Source organism: Anguilla anguilla, chromosome 8, assembly GCF_013347855.1.
Source record: "Anguilla anguilla isolate fAngAng1 chromosome 8, fAngAng1.pri, whole genome shotgun sequence".
In the NCBI taxonomy this organism is placed as follows: Eukaryota; Metazoa; Chordata; class Actinopteri; order Anguilliformes; family Anguillidae; genus Anguilla; species Anguilla anguilla.
In genome coordinates, this window is record NC_049208.1 from 56039093 (window position 1) to 56065316 (window position 26224).

General features: G+C 49.1%; 1 protein-coding gene across 4 annotated transcripts; it reads left to right on the forward strand.

The window, feature by feature from the left end:
* Positions 1-1366: 1366 nt before the first annotated feature.
* anln (anillin, actin binding protein) lies at positions 1367-25316 on the forward strand. 4 transcript variants are annotated; one of them, XM_035430676.1, is made up of 26 exons: positions 1367-1493; positions 5066-5213; positions 5446-5970; positions 7737-8074; positions 8775-9090; positions 9814-10004; positions 10094-10180; positions 11191-11296; positions 11575-11667; positions 11840-12093; positions 14309-14454; positions 14938-15079; positions 15193-15328; positions 15765-15959; positions 16132-16258; positions 17076-17124; positions 17279-17332; positions 17813-17857; positions 18225-18260; positions 18358-18379; positions 20096-20208; positions 20805-20858; positions 21381-21467; positions 22994-23101; positions 23213-23385; positions 23742-25316. In XM_035430676.1, the coding sequence occupies exons 1-26, from the start codon at positions 1476-1478 to the stop codon at positions 23854-23856; spliced, it is 3678 nt and encodes a 1225-aa protein (XP_035286567.1). In that variant the 5' UTR covers positions 1367-1475; the 3' UTR covers positions 23857-25316. The 4 variants fall into 4 exon arrangements, with proteins under 4 accessions (XP_035286567.1, XP_035286569.1, XP_035286568.1 ...); XM_035430678.1 differs by lacking the exon at positions 20805-20858; XM_035430677.1 differs by lacking the exon at positions 17813-17857.
* Positions 25317-26224: the final 908 nt, after the last annotated feature.

A 26224-nucleotide genomic window follows, 5' to 3' on the forward strand; every position in this document is an offset into this window, starting at 1 on the left:
GCATTTATCATGTTGCAGTACCCCTATTTTGCAAAAAGTTAATTACAAGCCCAGGGAAAAGGACACATAACATAATGCCCAATACAAAGACATGCAGTTTAGATCAGATTTTCAAATTGACATTGTAGCAGTAAAGGTGAAAATGGGAATAAAAATACTTGTGTTTTTGGGCAAAGTGTTATTCCCAGCCTCAGAAGTGTTGTGCAGACTGTATATTAACAACATCCGGTACATGGAGCAAGAAGTGTGCTGAATAAGTGTGACTCATCACACTTCACATTTCCAAACACGTTGATACATTTTAAATTTAAAACTGGACAAAAATTCAGTTTGTACACATCAAGAACAAATACAGTACCCACAATATGGTTTTAACACCATCAGCTCTTACACAAAATACCTGTTCGTTGTTTTTGTCTTTAAAGAGGACCAGATCCGTATCCACATCGCAGGCATTCATTAGCATGATAGTAAAACATTGCATTTATATAGCACTTTTCTAGATGCTCAGAGTGCTTTACAGTGATCAGGGGGAACTCACCTCATCCACCACCAATGTGTAACACCCACCTGGGTGATGCACGGCAGCCATTTTGCGCCAGAATGCTCACCACACTCATCAGCTAAGGGAGAGAGCAATTTTTAACTAATTAAATGAGGGGACGATTAGGTGGCAGGTTGAAGGCCACGTTGCTAATTTAGCTAGGACACCGGAGAACCCCATACTCATTGGGTGTCATTGGGTCTTTAATGACCAGAGTGAGTTGGTTTAACGTCTCATCCGAAAGAAAATTAATTGTCATTTGTTTCAAATTAACGTCTCATCCGAGTATGAGACAACTGACAATTAATATTTTCTATAGACCGAAGACATAACGTCAAAATCTCATTCATCAGACGTACGTGCTGACATGTTGCCATTATATCAATAATATCCGAAATACATCTGAAATATAAAGGGGTTAACTCACTAACCGACTATTTGCAGGGTGAGACTGTCCCATATTAGAAGGCTATATTTTCTAATTATAGCCATAGGTCAAAAGCATTGATTTAAAACTCATATAAACGCTGTTAACGTGCAACTGAAGGTATGAAACGAAGAAAAGTATGACGACAAGAACAAGGAAACTGGCATCACGATAATAATAAATGTAAAAAGGAGTTATTCACGAAAAATGAAGTAATTTCATATCACGTGCTCATAAACATGTTTACGGTTTGCTTGAGCAAATCAGAAAAGTGGGAAGGCACTATAATACAATTCCGTAATTTCATAGGTCGTTCTTTCTGCCAACCACTTTGTCACGTGACAACTCCTTCTGGCGCCTGCGCAATGAACTGCAGCGCTGAAATTCAAATTTTGAACAGATGTTTGCGTGGAGCAGGGAGGGGAAACAACGCCTTTGCTCGATTGGAGAAGTTGAACAGTGAGACGAATAAGGAGGTCGCACAGGTCTAAATATTAGTCGGGAATGGATCCATTTACCGAGGTAAGATTTGTTTAATAAAATTGACGGTAATTAGTTAACATTAGTTTATTTTTGACAGTATATAGTGTGTTTCAACCGACCCATGCCACGCAGTAGCGTTGTAGCTAGGTAGCATCATTGCCAAGCTAAGTTAAATGGCTTATGCCGTGCATTTGAGAAACCAACTGAGTTATTATTTGTTCTACTAGTATGGCTGTTATGAACGGACGCGCTACTTTATTGAGGTGTTGGGAAATGTGTTGTCTTGGTGCTAAACTAAATTTGTTTTGATCGCTGCAAATCTAGCTGGCCTGCTGGTGAACGTTGGCTAGTTTGCTAATCTAGGCATGCTAATCAATTTGATGGTATAGCCGGTTTTGCGAAACTTTTCGATGTAACAAAACTAGCGCTATGCTAGCGTTACCTTGCTGGTATATAAACCTTCGTATGGTGTTTGTTACTATGTTAGACTTAGCTACCATAGACTGTATAAAAGTAGCTACCAAATTTAACGTTGCAGGTCCGTTACACTGAACATATTCTAGCTATCGATGCCAACCCATCTTATAACTGTTAGCTAACGTTACCTTTGTAAACTTATGATTGTCTAACGGACTCGTCTTACAATTAAGTTAATTGGATAGCTAAAAAATAACATTAAGTTAGGCTCACAAAGAGTCAGAATTTTCCGCCATGCTAATTTGCATGACCAGTCCTTCAGATATGTCCGCTCGCCCTGTCCGGAAAGCTATCAGACTGAAAAGCAAGCGATCATGTATTCCCATAGGGAGTTTCCCGTCGGTTGATCGCTTCTAGCTCTATTCTTCCTCCTCTAAAGGATCAAGCAGCGCCAAATCGCTGGACATTTTAGCATTAGTATCAACAAAATTGTTTAGGTCAACGTGCACAGCTGATGGGGTCCAGGAGCCCCGAAGCACTTCCATAATTGGTAGTGAATGTGCAGCTTTCACACCAACAGCGGAATCTGGGACGCGTGCCAGCTGTAGCACTGTTAGAAACATGCGATGACAAGATGGAAATTTGAATGTTTTTCAAAAAATGGTGCGGACCTTTTTTTCATGGTATCAAGCTGTAAATAAAAAGACTTATTTCTAGCTAGATTCCATGCATGCTGCATCATCAAATACCAATGCATGTATATCCATTGAACGTTAACCCTAACTTTGGGCTTTGTTTTCGGATTGGTCGCACAGCAAAAGCATTGGTCACACAGCAAAAGTTGAATCATCTGCAGCGTAGGAACTAGGATATTCTTGATGACGATTAATTTTTTGTAATTAGTTATTTTGCTGCTTGGACTCCAAGCTGCCTCACTTCCAATGGGCGTTTTGGAAAAAGCGTCTCGTCGAGCCGGTAGGATTTGAGTTTTAGGGACATGACGTCACCACGCCCATTCCACAGCCGTGACACCCACACCTCAAACTGACATTTCCACACTGGCTTGTGAACTAGCCCGCGGAAAAATCAGTAATGTCCTTTTTTCCCTCCTGCTCCTTCGAGCACGGCTGTAAATCTTTGGGCTGCTGTGTGTAGACCTGCAGATGTTTTTATTTGAAAGGAGAGCGAGGCATGCTGGTCCCTTTTTCCACAAAGTCTGTTTTTAACTGTACGTTCTGTAGCCTACATTTGGGTAATTTTAATGGAATGCATGCCCTGTCACATACAAGGATATTGTGGTTGAATTTAACAGAGGTGTGACTCAAATTGGCTTAAACTGAGTATGTTTTAGCACTTATTTGCAGATTGCAGACTCTGTCGTTTCTTGCTTTTGCTCAGCACTTAATTTATCTTAAGGTAGCCTTTGATTGCAGTTAGCTGTCCTAACTTGCTTTCTTGGGTCTGAACTGGTTAGAGTTTATCGAGTGAAAAGCCAGCAGACCCTGGGGCTCTGCCAGACCAGATTTAGGGTTAGGGTTAGACCCTGGGGCTCTGCCAGACCTGGTTTAGGCAGACCTGGTTTAGGCAGACCTGGTTTAGGCAGACCAGGCTTAGGCAGACCTGGTTTAGGCAGACCAGGTTTAGGCAGACCAGGTTTAGGGTTAGGGTTAGACCCTGGGGCTCTGCCAGACCAGGTTTAGGCAGACCTGGTTTAGGCAGACCAGGTTTAGGGTTAGGGTTAGACCCTGGGGCTCTGGCAGACCTGGTTTAGGCAGACCTGGTTTAGGCAGACCAGGCTTAGGCAGACCAGGCTTAGGCAGACCTGGTTTAGGCAGACCTGGTTTAGGCAGACCAGGTTTAGGGTTAGGGTTAGACCCTGGGGCTCTGCCAGACCTGGTTTAGGCAGACCTGGTTTAGGCAGACCAGGTTTAGGGTTAGGGTTAGACCCTGGGGCTCTGCCAGACCAGGTTTAGGCAGACCTGGTTTAGGCAGACCTGGTTTAGGCAGACCAGGTTTAGGGTTAGGGTTAGACCCTGGGGCTCTGGCAGACCTGGTTTAGGCAGACCAGGTTTAGGCAGACCAGGTTCGAAACCTTTAGCGTTTACAGCGAGTGAACCATTCTTTTTAGTTGTGGTCATTTGTGAAGGCAATGAGTTATCCTGGAATGTGTGATATAGACAACAGGGTTAGGGTTAGGGTTTTTTAGTTTTTTTAGTTGTGGTCATCTTGTGAAGGCAATGAGTTATCCTGGAATGTGTGATATAGACAACAGGGTTAGGTGCGTGGTACTCATTTTCTGTCTTCCATTATCTAGATGTTATAACTAAAATGTAGTCAGAAGTGTGGACACCTGACATCCAACATCTCATCCAAAATTATGGGCATTTCAGGGCTCTGTAACATTTTTTCCAAGGAGCACACATGCTCCGAAGCTGAAAGATTTAGAAGTGCACAAATGCATCCTAATTAGTAGTTGTGCTCCCAAATTATTTTGCTACTTAGCACACATCAATTTTCAGGAGCAAATGCTCCTAAAATGGGAGCCCTGCATTTATGGAGTTGGACCACCCTTTGTTGCTATAACAGCCTCCACTCTCCTGGGAAGGCTTTATATTAGATGTTAGAGCATTACTGCAGGGATTTGCTTCCATTCAGCCAGAACTGCATTATTGAGGCCTGACATTGAGTGGATGAATTAGGCCTGGCTCACAGTTGGCTTTCCTATTGCTCCCAAAGGTGTAGGATGGGGTTGAGGTCAGTGCTCTGTGCAGGCCGGTCAAGTTCTTCCACACCGTTCTCAATAAGACAATTTCTGTATGGACCTCACTGTGTGCCCGGGGGCACTGTCATGCTGAAACAGGAAAGGGCCTTTCCCAAACTGTTGTGGAAGCACAGAATCGTCTAGAATGTGATTGTATGCTTTTGCATTAATAATATTTGCCTTCACTGGAACTAAGGGGCTAAGCCCAAACCCTGAAAAACAGCCCCAGACCAAGGGGTGTCCAGATACTTTTGGTCCTATTGTGTAGTTAGTAGGTAAACTGAGCACTAGGAACAACTTAGTCAGGAAAATGGCGAGTGTTGTTAGGCTGAATGGCCTGTTCTCGTTGTCATGGTGTGTTTTTCCCATGGCGCGCAGGTTTTTCCCTAACCCTGTTCTCGTTGTCATGGCGTGTTTGTTTTCCGTGTGGCAGAAGCTTCTGGAACGCACGCGGGCGCGCAGGGAGAACCTACAGAAGAAGATGGCCGACCGACCGACGCCGGCCGGCCGGCAGATGGCCAAGCGAGCGCGCGAGCCGCTGGGGGAGACCAACGGGCTGAGCGAGATGGCGGCCGCCGGCGGTGAGCCCTTCCTCTTCCTCACTGTGTCCAGGGGGAGGCGCTGTGCTTCCCGCCAAAGCACCGCCACGGCGTTTCGTCTTCAGCGCGAGGTTCCGCTCAACCGGCGGTTCCTCACCTGGGGCGTGTGGTCGCACTGTGTGTCCTGGTTTTTGTTCCATCTGTAATTGTACCCTCCCTCATGTAACAACTGATAATTAGTCTTGATTGGTCGTCCCTCTGTCCCCACCCACAGCCCCGCCCACCACCAAGCCATCCCCGTCCAAGCGCAGGTGCTCGTCTGAAAACGAGCACCCGGGCGCCGGTGCAGAGAACCGGGAGCCGGTGGTTGCCATGCCAATCGAGCCCCTAACAGACAAGAAGCCCCCACTGGGGCCCGTGACTCTTCGCCCCGTCTCCTCACTGGAGAGAGAGGATGTTGTCTCCGCCTCCTCACAGGCGCGACACACCGTTCGCTTTGCCCCCTCAGTGGAGAAGGAGGCTGTTGGCCCCACCCCCTCAGTGGAGAAGGAGGCTGTTGGCCCCACCCCCTCAGTGGAGAAGGAGGCTGTTGGCCCCACCCCCTCAGTGGAGAGAGAGGCTATTGGCCCCGCCCCCTCAATGGAGAGAGAGGCTGTTCGCCCCGCCCACTCAGTGGAGAGAGAGGTGATTCGTCCTGCCCCTGAGATGGACCAAAGCAGAGATGCTGGCCCCGCCCCGTCCGGCATGAAGTCCCGTCTGCAGAGACTGGCTGCACAGAGACAGCACTGGGACAATGACGGTACAACAGCACAGTCTCACACAGCACTGAGTGTACAACAGGGCAGTCTCACACAGCACTGAGTGTACAACAGGGCAGTCTCGCGCAGCACTGAGTGTACAACAGGGCAGTCTCACACAGCACTGAGTACAACAGGGCAGTCTCACACAGCACTGAGTGCAACAGCACAGTCTCACAGCACTGAGAGTGCAACTGCACAGTCTCAAACAGCACTGTGTTCAACAGCACAGTCTCAAACAGCACTGTTTACAACAGGGCAGTCTCACAGCACTGAGTGCAACAGCACAGTCTCACAGCACTGAGAGTGCAACTGCACAGTCTCAAACAGCACTGTGTACAACAGCACAGTCTCACACAGCACTGAGTGTACAACAGGGCAGTCTCACATAGCACTGAGGGTGCAACAGCACAGTCTCACACAGCACTGAGTACAACAGGGCAGTCTCACAGCACTGAGTGTGCAACAGGGCAGTCTCACACAGCACTGAGACACTGAGGGTACAACAGCACAGTCTCACACAACACTGAGTACAACAGCACAGTCTCACAGCACCGAGTGTACAACGGTACAGTCTCACACATCACTGAGACTGCAACAGCACAGTCTCACACAGCACAGAGTGCAACAGTACAGTCTCACAGCACCGAATGTACAACGGCACAGTCTCACACATCACTGAGACTGCAACAGCACAGTCTCACACAGCACAGAGTGCAACAGTACAGTCTCACAGCACCGAATGTACAACGGCACAGTCTCACACATCACTGAGACTGCAACAGCACAGTCTTACACAGCACTGAGTACAACAGCATAGTCTCGCACAGCACTGAGAGTGCAACAGCACAGTCTTACACAGCACTGAGTACAACAGCATAGTCTCGCACAGCACTGAGAGTGCAACAGGGCAGTTTCGCACAGCACTGAGAGTGCAGCAGCACAGTCTTACACAGCACTGAGTACAACAGCATAGTCTCGCACAGCACTGAGAGTGCAACAGGGCAGTCTCGCACAGCACTGAGAGTGCAACGGCACAGTCTCACACAGCACTGAGTACAACAGCACAGTCTCACAACACTGAGTGTACAACAGCACAGTCTTACACAGCACTGAGGGTGCAACAGGGCAGTCTCGCACAGCACTGAGAGTGCAACAGGGCAGTCTCGCACAGCACTGAGAGTGCAACAGGGCAGTCTCGCACAGCGCTGAGAGTGCAACAGCACAGTCTTACACAGCACTGAGTACAACAGCATAGTCTCGCACAGCACTGAGAGTGCAACAGCACAGTCTTACACAGCACTGAGTACAACAGCATAGTCTCACACAGCACTGAGAGTGCAACAGCACAGTCTTACACAGCACTGAGTACAACAGCATAGTCTCACACAGCACTGAGTACAACAGCATAGTCTCGCACAGCACTGAGAGTGCAACAGCACAGTCTTACACAGCACTGAGAGTGCAACAGCATAGTCTCGCACAGCACTGAGAGTGCAACAGCACAGTCTTACACAGCACTGAGAGTGCAACAGGGCAGTCTCGCACAGCACTGAGGGTACAACAGGGCAGTCTTATTCTCATGATGCTGATAGTACAGCTGGAAAGTCGCACACATTTTGACCCTAATGGTACAGCAGGACGGGGGTACAGCAGGACAGTCTCAAGGATCGTGCCAGTCATATGAATTCGGTCCAATTGATTGTTCTTGTCTTTGGTTCATGAATGTGAATATCTAAGTAAAGATGTTTCTTGCCCCAACCCCCAGCTCCCTCTGATGTTGTGGACAGCACCCATGTCCTGCTCTCCCCAATGAAGACACACAGACAGGAAGCAATCGCAGCTGCCTCTGTCGACCTCGCCCCCGTCTCCACGGAGACGCCTGTGGGGAGGCGCGGCCGGCTGGCCAACCTCGCGGCCGTGATTGGCTCCTGGGAGGACGACCTCGCCCCTCCGGGCCGAGACAATGCACAAGCACAGCCTGGTACCGCCTGTGTCCCTGCTCCGGGCCCCGCTCCGGGCCCCGCTCCGGCCCCCGCCGCCACCAAACCCAGCTCTGCGCCCCGGCCCGCGCACGCCAGCCAGACCGCCCCGGCTCCGCACCAGGTGGGCCTGACGAGCACCGCCGCCAAAAACTGCTGCTTTACCCAGCGCTGCTGCTGTCTGCCCTGGGAGAGAGTGTGTGTGTCCGTGTGTCCGTGTGTCCGTGTGTCCGTGTGTGTGCGTGTGTGTCCGTGTGTGTGTGTGTGTGTGTCCGTGTCCGCGTGTGTGCGTGTCCGTGCGTCCGTGCGTGTGTGTCCGTGCATGTGTGTCCGCGCGTGTGTGTGCGTGTCCGTGTGTGTGCGTGTCCGTGTCCGTGCGTGTGTCCGTGCGTGTGTCCGTGCGTGTGTCCGTGCGTGTGTCCGTGCGTGTGCGTGTGCCCGTGTGCCCGTGTGTGTCCGTGCCCGCGCGTGTGTGTGTGTGTCCGTGCGTGTGTCCGTGTGTGTCTGTGCGTGTCCGTCCGTGCGTGTGTGTGTGTGTGTGTCCGCACGTGCGTGTCCGTGCGTGTGTGTGCGTGTCCGTGCGTGTCCGTCCGTGCGTGTGTGTGTGTCCGCGCGTGCGTGTCCGTCCGTGCATGTGTGTGTGTGTGTGTTATGCACGTTTTGGTGTCATTTTGAGTATTTGGATTAGATTTTGTGCGCGCTGTAGATTGAAGCTTTCCAGACGTTTCTTTATTCTTCTGTGGTGGTGTTCAGTTTGCCTGGGTGGGTATGAGCCATGTGGGGTGTGCCTAATTTTTGTGGGTCTTCCTCTGTGCGGTTCGCAGGCACCCCAGTCTCCCCTGAAGTCAGCCAGGGCGGGCCTACCTGAGCCCCGGTGTGTCCCCCAGGTGGGGGCGGGCGTGTCCTCTAGCCCCCAGAAGATCTTCCTGTCTGGTGGCCCTGCTGCACTGCATTCTGGGAGGGCCCTCACTGGCAGTCCCCAGAAGGCGGGTCCCTCACCTGTGTCTGCGTCTCAGACTCCCCCAAAAAGCCAGTGGCCCGCCCGGGACAGGCCCAGCCCCGCCAAGCCTCAGCTCTCCACCAAGCCCATCGCCACAGCGACAGCCACACCTCTGCTAAAAGGAGGAGCGGGAACCACAGGTGAGTCGCTGTTCCGCCTGGGGCGCGTTCCGCCCCGACAAAACGTAGCAAAGCATTTATTTGAACACCCTGTTGTGTTATGCAAGCATTGCAAGAAGGCCATTCTTTGCTCTCTTTTCGAAGAATTTTTGGAGCTTGATGAAATCGGTTTAAATACGTGTTTAATACTATAAAATACTTACGACAAACATGTCGTCTAATGTCTTCAAATGTTGCATACACCCAGCTGCAGCGGACGCATTTGTAAAGGACTTCAGTTGGATCCATTGTGCTCACTGCCTTTTTAATACAGCGGGGTTTATATACACGTCGCTGCTGATTGGGTAACACCTCTGACACGCCCACCAAACGAGAGAAAACGTACCTCAAAGCCCGTTGCACACCGTTTCGAGGAAACATGTCTTTCAACCCGAAAACCGTAGCAAAATGGTGCACACCGTTTTCAGACTGAACGTGCCCCTGTTCTCAGTGTGCAGCGTTGGTGGATATATCAGCACACGGCAGTCTTATTGGATGACGAGCAAGGAAAATGCCATCCTATTGGTTGACAAGGGAAGGGTAGGGTAGTACTATTGGTACAGAAAAGACGGCGAAGTAGATTATCATCATCATCATCGATATGAAGCTCTTTGCAAACATGTTTCGTGTTGGGGATAGTCGATTGGTCCCAGAAGCAGTGCATTGTGGGAAATGTCCCTCATGCTGTGACCCTGTTCTCTGCAGGGGTGAAGTCCTTCCTGGAGCGTTTTGGCGAGAGGTGCCAGGAGCGCTCCACCAAAAACTCCCCGTCCGCCCCCTGCGACGGCTCGACCTCTGTGACCTCTGTGACCCCCGGGACGCGGCTGGCGCAGGAACGGCTGCGCAACGCCCAGGTTGTCACAGCAACTGCCGACCTGGCCCTCAAGCAGAAACTGGTACGCTTCACAGGCTCTTCTAGCGAGAAGGGTGGCTTTGAAAATGCTCTGCATGTGCGCTCGAAATCTTACGCTGTCCCGTGTTTCAGGAGAGGGAGAACGAGCTCGCCCAAATCCGCAACCGGTTCCAGAAGGCCAACGTGTGGAAGAACAGCGACCGAGACGCCGGGGCTAAGGTTCGTAGGGCTGAGATTCATTGCTGTGCTAGGCTATGCTAGCAGTCTGATATGAGCTATTATGACTGGTGTAGCTGTGCTAGGCTATGCTAGCAGTCTGCTATGAGCTATTATGACTGGTGTAGCTGTGCTAGGCTATGCTGGCAGTCTGATATGAGCTATTATGACTGGTGTAGCTGTGCTAGGCTATGCTAGCAGTCTGCTATGAGCTATTATGACTGGTGTAGCTGTACTAGGCTATGCTAACAGTCTGATATGAGCTATTATGACTGGTGTAGCTGTGCTAAGCTATGCTAACAGTCTGATATGAGCTGTTATGACTGGTGTAGCTATGCTAAGCTCTGCTTGCAATCTTGTATGAGCTTGGCACAGAGGGTGTGGTTATGCTAAGCTATTCTCGCTATTACACGAGCTATTGTGGTGTAGCTGTGGTAGCTACCTCATGAGTTTGGGACAGCGGGTATAGCTATGCTAAGCTGTGCTTGCTATGTGGTATGAGATGGGACAGAGGGTGTAGCTATGCTAAGCTGTGCTTGCTATGTGGTATGAGATGGGACAGAGGGTGTAGCTATGCTAAGCTGTGCTTGCTGTGTGGTATGAGATGGGACAGAGGGTGTAGCTATGCTAAGCTGTGCTTGCTATGTGGTATAAGGTGGGACAGAGGGTGTAGCTATGCTAAGCTGTGCTTGCTATGTGGTATGAGATGGGACAGAGGGTGTAGCTATGCTAAGCTGTGCTTGCTATGTGGTATGAGATGGGAAAGAGGGTGTAGCTATGCTAAGCTGTGCTTGCTATGTGGTATAAGGTGGGACAGAGGGTGTAGCTATGCTAAGCTGTGCTTACTGTGGGGTATGAGATGGGACAGAGGGTGAGCTTTGCTATGCTGTGCTAACTGTGGTATGAGATTCGGGACTGAGGGTGTAGCCATGCTATGCTGTGCTAACTGGTATGAGATTCGGGACTGAGGGTGTAGCCATGCTAAGCTGTGCTAACTGTCTATACCCCTGTAGGAGCAACATTCAGCCGAGCACAGGATTGTAGAGTCCCCGGTTAAGGAGGAAATCACAGCGCCACCTGTGGACACAAGGAGCACTGCTTCTACACCCAGTCATAAAGGTGCACCATCTTTTCATTCCTACAGTATCTTTACCTCTCTCTGCCTTGCACTATTTCAGTGACATCATCACAATCACTCATATGACAGTTTTAGCATAGATTGTACAAAATCTCCAGATATTCTCTCCTCTCTACTTTAGTACAGACGATTCTGTTTGGTAGCTGTTTCTGATGCTGAGTTACTGTGTTGAACATACAGCAACAGAATCAGTTCTTCATTCTGTCACGCTTTCATTTTAATCAGACTCTCACTTCTCTTCCTGTGTTTTTGTTTTCAGAAGTAGCTCACCTGGAGCAAGCTGAGTTTTCAATGGAGAAGAGGTCTGAAGAATCTGGTGATGAGGATGATGGGGAGAGAGAGGTGCATGCTGGTATGTGGAGTCCAGTCTGTTAGACATTAGTGTTCAGGTTTGTCTGGTTTGAACATGCTGAAGTTCTGTAGGGTTGAGGCTGGGGTTTTGACTGGATGGCTGTACTTTGCTTTGATTGGATATTGACTGCTGCTCCATGGCAACCGTGATCTGATTTCACGATTTCCTGTAGTTGCAGCGGGCGAGGTTGTGCGTGAGGTTGAGATGAACGTGGATGAGCAGAACAGTTCTGAGGTCATTAACCAGCTGTTTGAAGGAGTCCTGGAGGAGAGCAAGGAACGGAGGGCTGAGGAGGAGGAGGAAGAGGATGAAGGTGAGGAGCAGGAGGGTGAAGAAGATGCCCTGAACATCTCCTCCATGTCCCTCCTTACTCCCCTGGCTGAAACCGTTGCTGCTGTGGTGAAGAGCCCAGAGATGAAGCTGCTGGTAGGTTCTTCTGAGAGGATGGAATTCTGGGAAATGCAGTGAAATATAAGAAACTCTGTAGTCAAACTCATCTGAAGGGGTTAAATACTGGCTGTGTCTCACCGAAGGCGGCTGCCTACATCCTTAGAAGTGAGCTCCCTCTGAATGTAGCGTCCTACCTGAAAAGGAATCTCCAAAGGCAACGGATTTGGGGTGCACTTTAAAGTCAGGATGACATCACAGAAAAGTAACAAGATTATTAGCAAGTTAGCTGGCTAGCTCACCGCGGCTTAAAAACATTACATACATTAATCGAGTGTATCAAATAATGAAAACATGTTTTCTACATAACTACAATATTGTCGTTCACTGTTAACTCGTTCTTGTAAATGAGTTCCTCCTCTGCTGCTTTGCTGCTTTCAGCCACCAGTATTTTAACGGAAGTGAGAAGCCTGAGGTAACCGCAAAGACCTCTGGGATATCCTATCAAATTAAGGATACATCTCATGCTGCCTTCTAGTTTAACCGAAATAAGGCACCTTCTGTTTGGGTCATGCCTACAAAGGACAAGTGTGAAAAATGCTGCCTTCAAAAGCTGCATTCAGTTTGAGGCACAGCCATTGTGTGATTGTGAATTCTGTTAAAATGCTGCAGTCAGATATTAACCAGTGATAAATATGTAATAAGTCCTGGAGAATTATGGAGGGTACTTTAGGGGAAATAGTCCATTCAGATATAAACTCTGTACTGAAGAATTTACTACGGAGTAGGGTTGGGCCCCATGTAAAAATGTTCAAATCGGCTTGATATTAAGCCAAATACCGGACCGGACATGTAATACCGAATTTTACCACTAGGCGTCGCACGTGACTTAGCTGCTCCGGAGTGGAACATAATGAGAGCCCATGAATGAGAGTGTAGCGGCTTTACCGTTGTCAAGCAAAACTCCGATTGTAGTTCTATTTGGACCGTTGTTAAGCAAAAACCTGGTCGTTAATTCTATGAAAACAATGATGCTATCAAGAAAAAATAGTTCCTTCTCGGTTTATACCATACAATTAGCACCAATTTTGGTCATTACATTATTTAACAAAACTGCATGAAACCATAAGTCAATCAAAGTCATCTGCCTAGCACTGTCTTGCTTTTTAAATGGTGTGGTCGCGCAGTATAGACATAACATCTTTCTAAGACCATCTGAAATGGGTTTCGAATGCAAGCTAGCTTTATGAGAGGTTCGCCGTCACTTGTCACCTTGCCAATATTAAAATTCTTGGTTTTAGGTTAGAATGGTCTCACGGCATGCTTGTTATCCCGGCTAGCTAGCTAGCTAACTATTGAATTGTATTCAAAACAGCGGTTACTATAAACGCAATGGTTCACAAACATACTGATGAAAATGCGTCCGTAGCCATGCGTTAAATGCGTAACGCCTATTCTACTGTCCAAATAAGTGACGATTCCGATTTGTAAAGCTAGCAACAGTAACTAGAAATGTGATTCAACGTTGCCATCTGTGATTGTGAAATTGGACGTTGAAAACGGGAGGGGATGTAACACCAATTCAAAAGCGAAAGTTGCTGTTTAAACTGCTTTAGAATTCTGGATTTTGTAGCACATTGATTTTAGAACTGTTAAAAGGCCAAGGTGTCCCTTCACCCTTGGACCAATCAGAATCGAGTATTCAGCGAAGCCGTTGTATAACAAAATTGGATCTCCTTGTTGCCGGCCTCGCCACTAAATTGCGCACGGCCTGTCAATCTTTTTTTTTTGCACTCAGACACTATAGTGGCTCCGTTTAAAAAGAAACATAATATTACGTTAATCATGTTGTCATATTGTTTATTACTAATGTAATACAAGTTTGATTTAGCGCCGTCGGCACAGGTTGCTGATGTAGGCTACTTTTTCATTTGCCAGTAGGCTACGTCTCATAATGACAAATGCCGGTTCAGTCGGTTCACATAAAATCAAACCGGTTTAAGCTTGTACACCGGACCGGCAAAACCTGAAACCGACCCAACCCTACTACGGAGTATTTCCTTAGTAAAAGTGATTTGAAGTTCAGGAAGTGGCCAGAGGTCTCAAACATAAGCTGGATTTGCCGCTGAAAAGTCTTGATGCCAAAGCCTCACAGTGGCGGTGTGCTGGTTGAGTAAAAGTGTGTGCTGTTGAAGTGTGTGGGGTGCGGTGTGTGTTCATCAGCATTTAACCCCCCCCCCCACCCTGCCGGCAGACCTCCACCCCCGCCGGCTCCTTCTGTGAGAAGAGCCGCACCCCCGACAGCGCACCCCGCCCTGGAAGGTTCCAGAGAGCCCGCGTTCTCCGTGCTGCTGAGGAAGAGGGGGGCCCAGGCGATGAGGACCAAAACCTACCCTACAGGTACCCCTAAATCTACCCTACAGGTACCCTGTACCCCTAAACCTACCCTGCAGGTACCCCTAAATCTACCCTACAGGTACCCTGTACCCCTAAATCTACTGTACAGGTACCCCTAAATCTACACTACAGCTACCCAAGTACCCCTAAATCTACCATACAGGTACCCCTAAATCTACACTACAGCTACCCCAGTACCCCTAATCCTACCCTACAGGTACCCCTGTACCCCTAAATCTACTGTACAGGTACCCTTAAATCTACACTACAGCTACCCCTGAACCCCTAAACCTGTCCTACCCCCGTGACCCTGTGCAGTCTCCCCTGTCCCGTTACCTATAATCCTAATTTCAGTTTGCGCCTATGGTCCTGCTGCTTAGAGATAATTATGCACATGCTCCGTCCCTGAAGTAAGCCATTGATTTTGATTGGCCTGCTCGTTGCATTGTGGTTTACCAGCTGGTTAAAACCCCTTTGTGTCCCCAGCATCGACGCATACAGGTCCACCAGGATTAAGGAGACGGAGAGGCCGCATGTGCGTCAGGTGATCGTGCGGAAAGAGGACGTGACTCAGAAGGGGGAGGAGCCTGTGCGGCCACATCACATCAACGTCAAGCAGAAGATGAAGGTGAGTGCGTGCAAGTCCTGGCTGTAGTGTGCACGCCGCGACATTGTTTAAGCGACATCACAATCTGACCAATTGGCTTGCTCTTCTGTGTGTGTCCGTCCAATCGGCTGCAGGCGCTGAGCAATGAGATGAACCTGCAGCAGACGGTGATTCACCAGGCCAGCCAGGCCCTCAACTGCTGCACTGACCAGGAGCATGGCAAGGGCTCACAGGTGGAGGCCGAGGCAGAGAGACTGCTGCTCATAGCCAGTGAGTATAATACACACACACTCACACTCATACTCACAATCACTCTCACACACACACACACACACACACACTCACACTCACTCACACTCACACACACTCTCATACTCACAATCACTCACACTCACTCACTCACGCACACTCACAATCACTCACACTCACACTCATACTCACAATCACTCACACTCATACTCACAATCACTCACACACACACTCACACTCATACTCACAATCACTCACACACACTCATACTCACAATCACTCACACACACTCACACACACACTCACAATCACTCACACACACACACACTCATACTCACAATCACTCACACACACACTCACACTCACACACACGCTCACGCTCACACTCACACACACGTGTACAGGCAGCGAGACTGCTGCTCATGTGTAACATGTATGTGTGTGCGTGTGCTTACAGCCGAGAGGAGATCTGCTCTGAAGGTGGAGCTTGACCGCCTGAAAGGGGAGGGCCCGGCTGGTCAGAGGAAAGGCTCCACCCCCTTCAGAGCTCAGGATGATGTCGGAGTCTCCGCCTCCAAGGGTTCAGTGACCCTGCAGGAGCTCCGCCTCCCTCTGAAAGCAGACTTTGTTTGTGCCGCTGCCAACAAACCAGGTACGCCGTCGAACGGCTAGCTTTTCTGACTGCACACACACTAGTTATGTCCTCATATGTACATATGTGATGTTGAATTGCTGCAGAAGCAACAGTCTGATTAGTTCATCTTCACTGATGCGTTTTGTTTTTCTCTGTCCGTGTTGACCATGACCCAATTCCGCACCCGCAGAATCGGCCAACTTCTACTTCTTTGTCATGATCCGGGCTGGAGCAGAGAACACCGTGGCAACACCGCTTGCGAGCATGAGGAGTGGGCTAAGTGGTGATGCACTGAGCTTTTCCACCACATTCACCCTGTGAGTCCCCACAAAACTCTCACACACACAAGGCTCCTCCATTTTCACCCTGTGAGTCCCCACGAAACTCTCACACACAAAGCTCCTCCATTTTCACCCTGTGAGTCCCCACAAAACACTCTCACACACAAGGCTCCTCCATTTTCACCCTGCGAGTCCCCACAAAACTCTCACACACACAGGGCTCCTCCATTTTCACCCTGTGAGTCCCCACAAAGCTCTCACACACAAGGCTCCTCCATTTTTACCCTGTGAGTCCCCACAAAACTCTCACACACAGGGCTCCTCTATTTTCACCCTGTGTGTCCCCACAAAACTCTCACACACACAGGGATCCTCCATGATCACCCTGTGAGTCCCCACAAAACTCTCACACACAGGGCTCCTCTATTTTCACCCTGTGAGTCCCCACAAAACACTTACTCGCGCGCACACACAGGTCTATCACATTCGCTGTGATTCCCGCTAAGCCCACTTGCGTGCACACACACATTTGTACAGACAAGATGCTCAGACACACACACACACGTTCATCCTAAGAGTCCTTGCAAAATGCACATACACGTTCTTGATCCAGACCCTTTCCTGGGACCGGCCTGAAGATTCATCCAGATTGTATTGTCACTGAATTCCTATGGGGTTTCCTGCATATACTGCTTTAGTTTTTGGTCTGTGCTGTGTGTTAAGGCTACCCTAGTGGCCGTTTTGTGAGTGAACAGAGCTGTCTTCAAGTGAAAGGGTGAGGGATGGAGTTAATGTCTGTGCTTGTAAATCTGTCCTGTAAAGTAATAAAGCTGTCCTCTTTAAACGCGCACAGCCCAGAGGTGTCCAGCGACTTTGAGATCGACGTGGAGGTTTATTGCCTGGTAAGTTCCCAGCCTTTACCATTTCAATGGGGACAGAGAAAGGTGGGGTGTGTGTAAGAAATAAAATGTGCGTGCATGCGTACAAGCAGTCTCGTTCCCAAAAACGCTCAGGAGTTGAGCCTTGCTGTGACTGCTGTCTCGCTGTCCCACACAGGTCCAGAAGAGGGAGCTCTGCCCTGACAAGAGAAAGAAAACCAACAAATCAAAGGTAACTCAGTACCCCTACTACTCTAATACCCCTTCTGCCCAATACCCCCCCCCCCCTTTTATATTCCCAAATCACTGCTCTTCACCTGTCAGAGCAGGTTTTACTGCTCTCAATCCTGAACTCAAACCTGAAGGGGCAATTTGTCAGAATTATAAATGGATTTGTGATCAGCTGTCACTGTTTTGGGTTAGTGATGAGAGACAGACACTTGCCATGAAATCCTAAAAGTGGTGAGCCGTTGGTGTTGATACACTGCTTTGAACCAATAGCGTTTCATTTTAGTTTGCGAGGTCATCCAAGGTTCCGATAAGATGGTGATTGACAGCATTTTGTTGCTCCTTTTGAGACTCGCTGTCCAGCCTCTGGCTTAAGTCTGCATTGTCATGGCAACTGATTGATTGCACAAGGTTTTGACGGTGACGCGGATGTGTAGGGGCGGCTGCCATGTTTTTACCGTGACGAGTCACTGTCTGTGTTCAGATTCTGTGGCGGCACATGTACCAAGTCCACGAGGCCTGCTTCTCGGTACGGACTTTTCTCTGTGATGTCATCACCGCGTTCCAACCACCTTTTCGTAAATTCCCTCCACTGTGATGTCACCTCCCTCTGCTTATTGTGAGGTCATCAACGTGCACCACTTTAATGTCTGATGGAAAATTGTAGTCCCTTGGGGGGAGGGCTGTGTCTGAACTGCAGTGCACTGGAAGCTTGTTGATGTTCCACTGTTTTACCAAACGGAGCTGCACCTGGTGAGCACAGCCACTGGGAAGGTTTGATATAATCTTCAGCTCATGGCACTCACACAGGTGTGGATTCTGCCGCTGTCTCTCTAAGACTGGAGATGTTCTTTGGTGTTTTTGAGCGTGTTTTTAAAAATGATTTTTCTCGACAGGCCATCACTCCCAAAAGACTCCTCACCTCCATCACGGTAAGTCCCTGCTGCCTGAAGATGCTGCTTTAATCAACAGCAGTTCTTATGTCCTGCGTGAGGCTGGTGGGTAATCTGTCTCTCTCCCTCTCTGCAGAAGAGCGGGACTCAGACTCCAGGTAAGCTCGTTGTGTGTGCTCCCCTTATGGAGCAGCTGTGGTCCTCATTGGGTCATGAACCCCAGGAGGGGTGTCCGTCCCTGTATACCCTCACACATCAGGCGTGTTTGATAACCTCACACGCCAGGCGTGTTTGATAACCTCACACGCTGCGCGTGTTTGATAACCTCACACGCCGCGCGTGTTTGATAACCTCACACGCCGCGCGTGTTTGATAACCTCACACGCCGCGCTTGTTTGATAACCTCACACGCCGCGCTTGTCTGATAACCTCACACGCCGCGCTTGTCTGATAACCTCACACGCCGCGCTTGTCTGATAACCTCACACGCCGCGCTTGTCTGATAACCTCACACGCCGCGCGTGTTTGATAACCTCACACGCCGCGCGTGTTTGATAACCTCACACGCCGCGCGTGTTTGATAACCTCACACGCCGCGCGTGTTTGATAACCTCACACGCCAGGCGTGTTTGATAACCTCACACGCCAGGCGTGTTTGATAACCTCACACGCCGCGCGTGTTTGATAACCTCACACGCCAGGCGTGTTTGATAACCTCACACGCCAGGCGTGTTTGATAACCTCACACGCCAGGCGTGTTTGATAACCTCACACGCCGCGCTTGTCTGATAACCTCACACGCCGCGCGTGTTTGATAACCTCACACGCCGCGCGTGTTTGATAACCTCACACGCCGCGCGTGTTTGATAACCTCACACGCCGCGCGTGTTTGATAACCTCACACGCCGCGCGTGTTTGATAACCTCACACGCCAGGCGTGTTTGATAACCTCACACGCCGCGCGTGTCTGATAACCTCACACGCCGCGCTTGTCTGATAACCTCACACGCCGCGCGTGTCTGATAACCTCACACGCCGCGCGTGTCTGATAACCTCACACGCCGCGCTTGTCTGATAACCTCACACGCCGCGCTTGTCTGATAACCTCACACGCCAGGCGTGTTTGATAACCTCACACGCCGCGCGTGTCTGATAACCTCACACGCCGCGCTTGTCTGATAACCTCACACGCCGCGCGTGTCTGATAACCTCACACGCCGCGCGTGTCTGATAACCTCACACGCCGCGCTTGTCTGATAACCTCACACGCCGCGCTTGTCTGATAACCTCACACGCCGCGCTTGTCTGATAACCTCACACGCCGCGCTTGTCTGATAACCTCACACGCCGCGCTTGTCTGATAACCTCACACGCCGCGCTTGTCTGATAACCTCACACGCCGCGCTTGTCTGATAACCTCACACGCCGCGCTTGTCTGATAACCTCACACGCCGCGCTTGTCTGATAACCTCACACGCCGCGCTTGTCTGATAACCTCACACGCCGCGCTTGTCTGATAACCTCACACGCCGCGCTTGTCTGATAACCTCACACGCCGCGCTTGTTTGATAACCTCACACGCCGCGCTTGTTTGATAACCTCACACGCCAGGCGTGTTTGATAACCTCACACGCCGCGCGTGTTTGATAACCTCACACGCCGCGCGTGTTTGATAACCTCACACGCCGCGCGTGTTTGATAACCTCACACGCCGCGCGTGTTTGATAACCTCACACGCCGCGCGTGTTTGATAACCTCACACGCCAGGCGTGTTTGATAACCTCACACGCCGCGCGTGTTTGATAACCTCACACGCCGCGCTTGTTTGCCAAACGGCGAGGTTTTCAGTGTTAAACAGTGAAATGTTTTGGCAGTGGTGGCCAGCCCCGGGGGACCCAACGCTGTCCGCACCAGTAACTTCACCCTGGTTGGGTCCCACAAGCTCACCCTGGCCTCCATCGGCAAGAACAAGTTCCCCCTGGAGAAGGTGCGTTGTGTTTTAGCCCCCGCTTCAGGGTGTCTGTCCCCCCCGAGTCAGACCGGTTACGCTCCGGATCGGAAACGAATGAAAACTCAGCTGGCGTGGTATGAAAATGCTTGTGGAATATTCCATTCCAGTGTTTTTTGTTGCGGCCGAACTGAGTTTTGGTTTGTTTCCGGATCGTAGCGCTTTAGAAAGGGGGCCCATGCTGGGCCTGTGTCCTGCACTCAGAGTGAATATGTAGGGCAGGCAGAGTGCTGAATGCTAATGTGGCCTTTTCAGTGAACACAAGCCCTCTGTACAGCCTGCTGTCCCTTTCACGCTCTCTCCCTCCCTTTCTCCCTCTCTCGCTCTCCCTCTCTCTCACGCTCTCTCCCTCCCTTTCTCCCTCTCACGCTTTCTCCCCTCTCCCTCTCTCACACTCTCACGCTCTCTTGTTCTCTCACACTGTTCTTGTTCTCTCTCGCTCTCACTTGCTCTTCCTCTTTCCCACTCTCTCCCTCCCTCTGTCTCTCCCTCATTCTTTCTCTCTCTGTCCCTCTCTCTCTTTCTCTGCCTCTCTCAGCTCTCAGTGCTTATGCCCGTTTCTCTTTCTCATGCAGATGAATGTGGCAGGGATGGAGATACAGCTTCTCAGTGACATGTTTCAGTACAAGGTCTCCACGCCCGCCCCCCCCCCCCACCTGTAGAGCCCACAGCTCAAACAGCTTTGCTTGATTTAGTTATTTTAATACCGTGCCTCTCGTTATGCCAGTTCTGTGTCTTTTTTTTGTGCTGCTGTCCTGTGGCAGGAGGCTGAATCTCACACAGGGTTCTTTCCCAGCATGCTTTGCTCATACTGGCAGTTGCCAGGTTGGTGTGGGGGGAGTTTTAAGCTCATTTGGGGGGGTTGTGTCCTTGTTTGGGCTGTGGGGGAGGGGGGCGGTTTCAGTCTGAGGACCTGGTAGAGCTTAAACCTGGGGCATCTAACTGTAATCCTGGAGGGCCACTATGTCTTCAGGGTTCCTCTGGTGTCTGTTCCATCAGGTGACAGTTTAGCCCTTGGAAACCAGGGATGTGGGATGTGTGTGTGAGTAAAGTGTGACCTTTTAACCCGATAACCCTGGTAACGGGCGTGGTTTGGCGGTGTGGGTGGGGCCAGGAGCTGTCTGTCACAGAGTGCGGTGCTGTTTGTGCAGGTGCCCTTCCTGTGCCCCCTGGAGGGACAGGTGTACCTGCGGCTGCAGTGTGAGGTGGGGTCCTGCGTGCAGGAGAGGGGCTTCCTGGTGAGTATGCGCACATGTGTACACACACACACACAAATACGCACGCACGCACACACACACACACACTCACACACACACACAAACACACACACACACAAATACAAACACACACTCACACACAAATACACACACACACACACAGAAACACGCACACACAGAAACACACACACACACACACACAGAAATACACACACACACACGCACACACAGAAACACACACACACACACACACACACACAGAAATACAAACACACTCACACACAGAAATACACACACACAGAAACACACACACGCACACACAGAAACGCACACACACACACACACAGAAATACACGCACACGCACACACACACACAGAAATACACACACACGCACACACAGAAACACACACACACAGAAATACACACTCACACACAGAAATACGCACACACACGCACACACAGAAATACACACACACACAGAAATACGCACGCGCACACACAGAAATACACACGCACACACACACAGAAATATGCACACACTAAGTACGCATGCACACACAATGCACTTACACACACTAACGAACCCGCAGACACCCCTACTTCCTCAGTCATATGCACACACTAACGAACCCGCAGACACCCCTACCTCCTCAGTCATATGCACACACTAACGAACCCGCAGACACCCCTACCTCCTCAGTCATATGCACACACTAACGAACCCGCAGACACCCCTACCTCCTCAGTCATATGCACACACTAACGAACCCGCAGACACCCCTACCTCCTCAGTCATATACACACACTAACAAACCCGCAGACACCCCTACCTCCTCAGTCATATGCACACACTAACGAACCCGCAGACACCCCTACCTCCTCAGTCATATGCACACACTAACGAACCCGCAGACACCCCTACCTCCTCAGTCATATGCACACACAGGCCCCAGGCTAAGCTAAAGCACACCGGGCTACGCGTGACCTGCCTCTTTCAAATTAGTGCACAGTATACACCCTCATAGGTCATGTTTTTAACAGTAAACAAGCTTCTGAACCATCTGAATGGAGCCAGTATGTATAAATACTACCCCTACCAGGCAGGCTGTGTAGTTCACATAGATATACATATACCCACAGTTCATGTTGTGTTTGTGTTTTTTAATGCACACCACTGTGCAACATTTTGAAACAATAAAATGGCCCTGTTTGAATTGCATAATCAATCCCTTTAGGCTTTCTTCCATGCAAACTCTGTTCCAGTATGTCACAATTTGAATAAGGCAGCCATTCTATTTGAATGACGAAGGTTGCGTCTGTGTAGTTCGGACTCCTACAAAGGCTTGAGCCTGTTTTGCACTTCTTCACACAACCCTTTCAACCAATCACTATTGTCCACAACAAAATTCTAGAGGTGCGCAAGTGTTGTTGAATTTTTTTCATTTTTTTTTTTCAATTGAAAATACATCTAAGGGGTCATGTGACGAGTATAAGCCGTGCTTTAAGCACGCTCACTGTGTGATGTGTGGTCTGTGCGGCGTTGCAGACCATGTTTGAGGACGTTAGCGGCTTTGGCGCTTGGCACAGGAGGTGGTGTGTGCTGTCTGGCTACTGCATCTCCTACTGGACCTACCCCAACGATGAGAAATGCAAGGTATGTACTCTAACGCTCGATAGGAGTCTGGAAGTAGTAATGCTTCAGAAAGTGTTCCACAGATCTTGATCTGTTGTGGTTTTAATTTCTCATGTGGCCCCGTCCCTGTAGAACCCCATTGGCCGGATCAACCTGGCCAATTGCACGAGCCGGAAGGTGGAGCCAGCCAGCCGGGAATTCTGCGCGCGCCCGAACACCTTTGAGCTGATCACCGTCCGGCCGCAAAGAGAGGACGACAGGGAGACGCTGGTCAGCCGCTGCAACAACACCATGTGTGTCACCAAGTGAGCGCTTCCCCTACTCCTCTAATCATTCCTCATTATTATTTAAAAGGCCAACAGGATGCAGGATATATAGCCAAAAATACATATAAATCCCAGGAAGTTATACTTATCTTATACTATTCGTGTTAGATCACCCTTGGAGTATTGTGTGGGGTTCTGGGAATCGTACTGCAGGAAAGATGTAGAGGCTCTGGAAAAGGTCTAATGAGGGGCGACCAAATTGGTTCCTGGTATGGAAGTTAAAAGTTATTAGGAAAGACTTAAGATGCTAAATCTTGTCAAGCATAGTAAAAGGAGACTCAGGGTATTTTGAATCCAGGGTGGGGCAATTGACGACCCCCTGTGCCTCTGTACAGGAACTGGCTTAGCGCCGACACCAAGGACGAGAGGAACCTGTGGATGCAGAAACTCAACCAGATCCTGGTGGACCTGCGCATGTGGCAGCCGGACTCCTGCTACCGGCCCCTGTGAGGGCGCCCCCTGCAGGCCTGGAGGACTGAAGCCCACTTTCACTCCGTCTCCCCACACACACCCCCCACCTTCCCCTCTGGGGACCCTCCACAGGAGTGACACTCACAAGAATATGCCAAGGGTGCAATACAAGATTATTTGCAATGTGTTTGCAGGGATATTTTAAGAGAATTGTTTTAAAGTGGACATTAAAATTCTCTGAACGCAGGGAGAAAAGTTAATAAAGCCATACCTTTTTTAGACATTTCAGTATTTGAAGGGGACATGTTGTTAGGGTCCTCCTCCCTGTGTGTCTGCTGTTAGCAGTGGACGCCCCTGCTCTTAATCCACGCTATTTTAATGGGCTACTCTGCCTAACACACGACTCGTGGTTGATAGCATTTTACATGAATGTTTTTTCATTTTAACCAGTTTGCTGTTGCTGTTTTGGAGATGGAAAGAGGCTGATCAGATTGAGCTTGAGACCTATCTTAATCACGGTTTTCTGTGGACTTTAATGCTGTATGTCCCTCGTAACTCCTTCAGGAGAATATTCCTCGTCTGGAACACAACAACTAATACAACTGGCGCTATTCCATTGTGATTACTCGAGTGGAAGTTATTGGATTTTTTTTTTCATCTGTAGGGCGAGTTGGAGCTCCTGGAGTTGGCAATGGCCACTCTGCTGAACCACTCACTCACAGCACACTTAGATTCAGCTGCAAGGAACGCTATACAGAGGCCTTGCTCTTGATTCAATTTCACATCTTTGGTTTGCAGTGTTCTATGCAAACAGAACAGAGTATTTAACACACGGGATAGCTTTTTTTATTATCTTACATTTTTTGCTGCATTGACACACCATGGTTTAATCTTTCTCATAGGCTGTTCCTACTACTGCTAAGAGATGCTTTTATTTGTTTATATATATATATATGTTTGTGACTGTGGCAGTGTGTGTGTGTGTGTGTTCATTTTTTATTTTTTTTAATGTCTGTAGTTAATGGCATTTATATGGTTAAAGCTTCCTGAGGTACCCGTGGATATATCTGCTAGACAATTTGCTTAATTTGTTTAACTTCCTCAGCCAGTGAGGTTTATTATGGTATAGTCTTTGAGAGCGAACTTTTATTAATTCGACTGTCTGTCGTGGATATCTACACTAACATGTTTTTGACAATACTAACCTTTTTATATCTGTGGTTGTTTACGTGGTTTTATTGTACGTGTTGAACGTTGCGCAGCTGAACGGAGAGACTTTATCATTGCGGTCGCCTGCGTTTAGCCGCTGGGTCTTGCATTTCCAGGAATGTCACTGTGACAAGCTGTCCGGTGCACAAACTGAGCGCTCGTACAGCTTCTGTCACTTTAAATTCCTAAACGCGGCAGAAAAATCTGCTCTCGAAAACACACTCCAGAGTTACATGGGCGGGATTTTTTTTTGGAAAATGTTCCAATAAATGCCAGACATTTTAACAAGACTTTGGTTTATTTCGTTTTATTTTCATTTTTATTTCCACAGGAATAAAAACTGTGTATAAGGACGTAGCCTTAGGCTGACTCAGGCAATCTGTTTTTGGCTGGGTTCCAGTCTTCAGAGTAAGATAAAGAGAGGATGGGAAAGTATTAGGAGGATAACAAACGGAAAAGAGAAATTGCTGCTTGAGTTGGAAAAAAAAGGAGGGTTAGGGTTCCCGTGAGAGGAAAATACAGAGAAAGCAGGGAGAAAGGTTTGATAGAGGGGCAAAACTAGTGGCTACACGTTTGGTTGGGCAAAAGGTGTGAATATTTTAGCAGACGTATAGAAGTGTTAATGGATGTGGATGTTCTGAGGGGGAGGGAGTTACAGGTGGGGGGGTGATTTCTTGCCACTATTGTTTTAAAAACTTGGAACTGGGTTATTTTGCTGGGCTACGGACCTGGTGAGTTGTGACCGTCCAATGAGAGGCTTGGTAGGAGAGCGCCTGTCGTTTCGGGCAGGAGTTTGTTTTGCATTTGCTCGTACAGCTTCATAGCTGATAAGGTGCTGTCGGACAAGCGAGGACTAATTAAAAAATCTTTTCCGGAACCCGGCGTTGCCAACAGACCTGGCCTTGTACTATTCAGCACTTTGAATGCTGAACACAAATGGTGTTGCATGCTGGAACCCCTCAAATTGGGGGTTAGGTGTTGACTTTCCACCAGTTTTTGATTTAGACATGGTCTTCGTCTTTTGACTCAAAGGCGTTTTAGTTTTAGTCATGCCTTCATTCATTTTAGTCGACAAAAAGACACATTTTAGTCAGAACTTGATTTTTGGCCACATTTAACACCCTGCCTCCAGTAAATGCCATGACTATCAAATTCTTTGTAACCTACTGTGACAGTGCATGTCCCTTTTACACAAGAG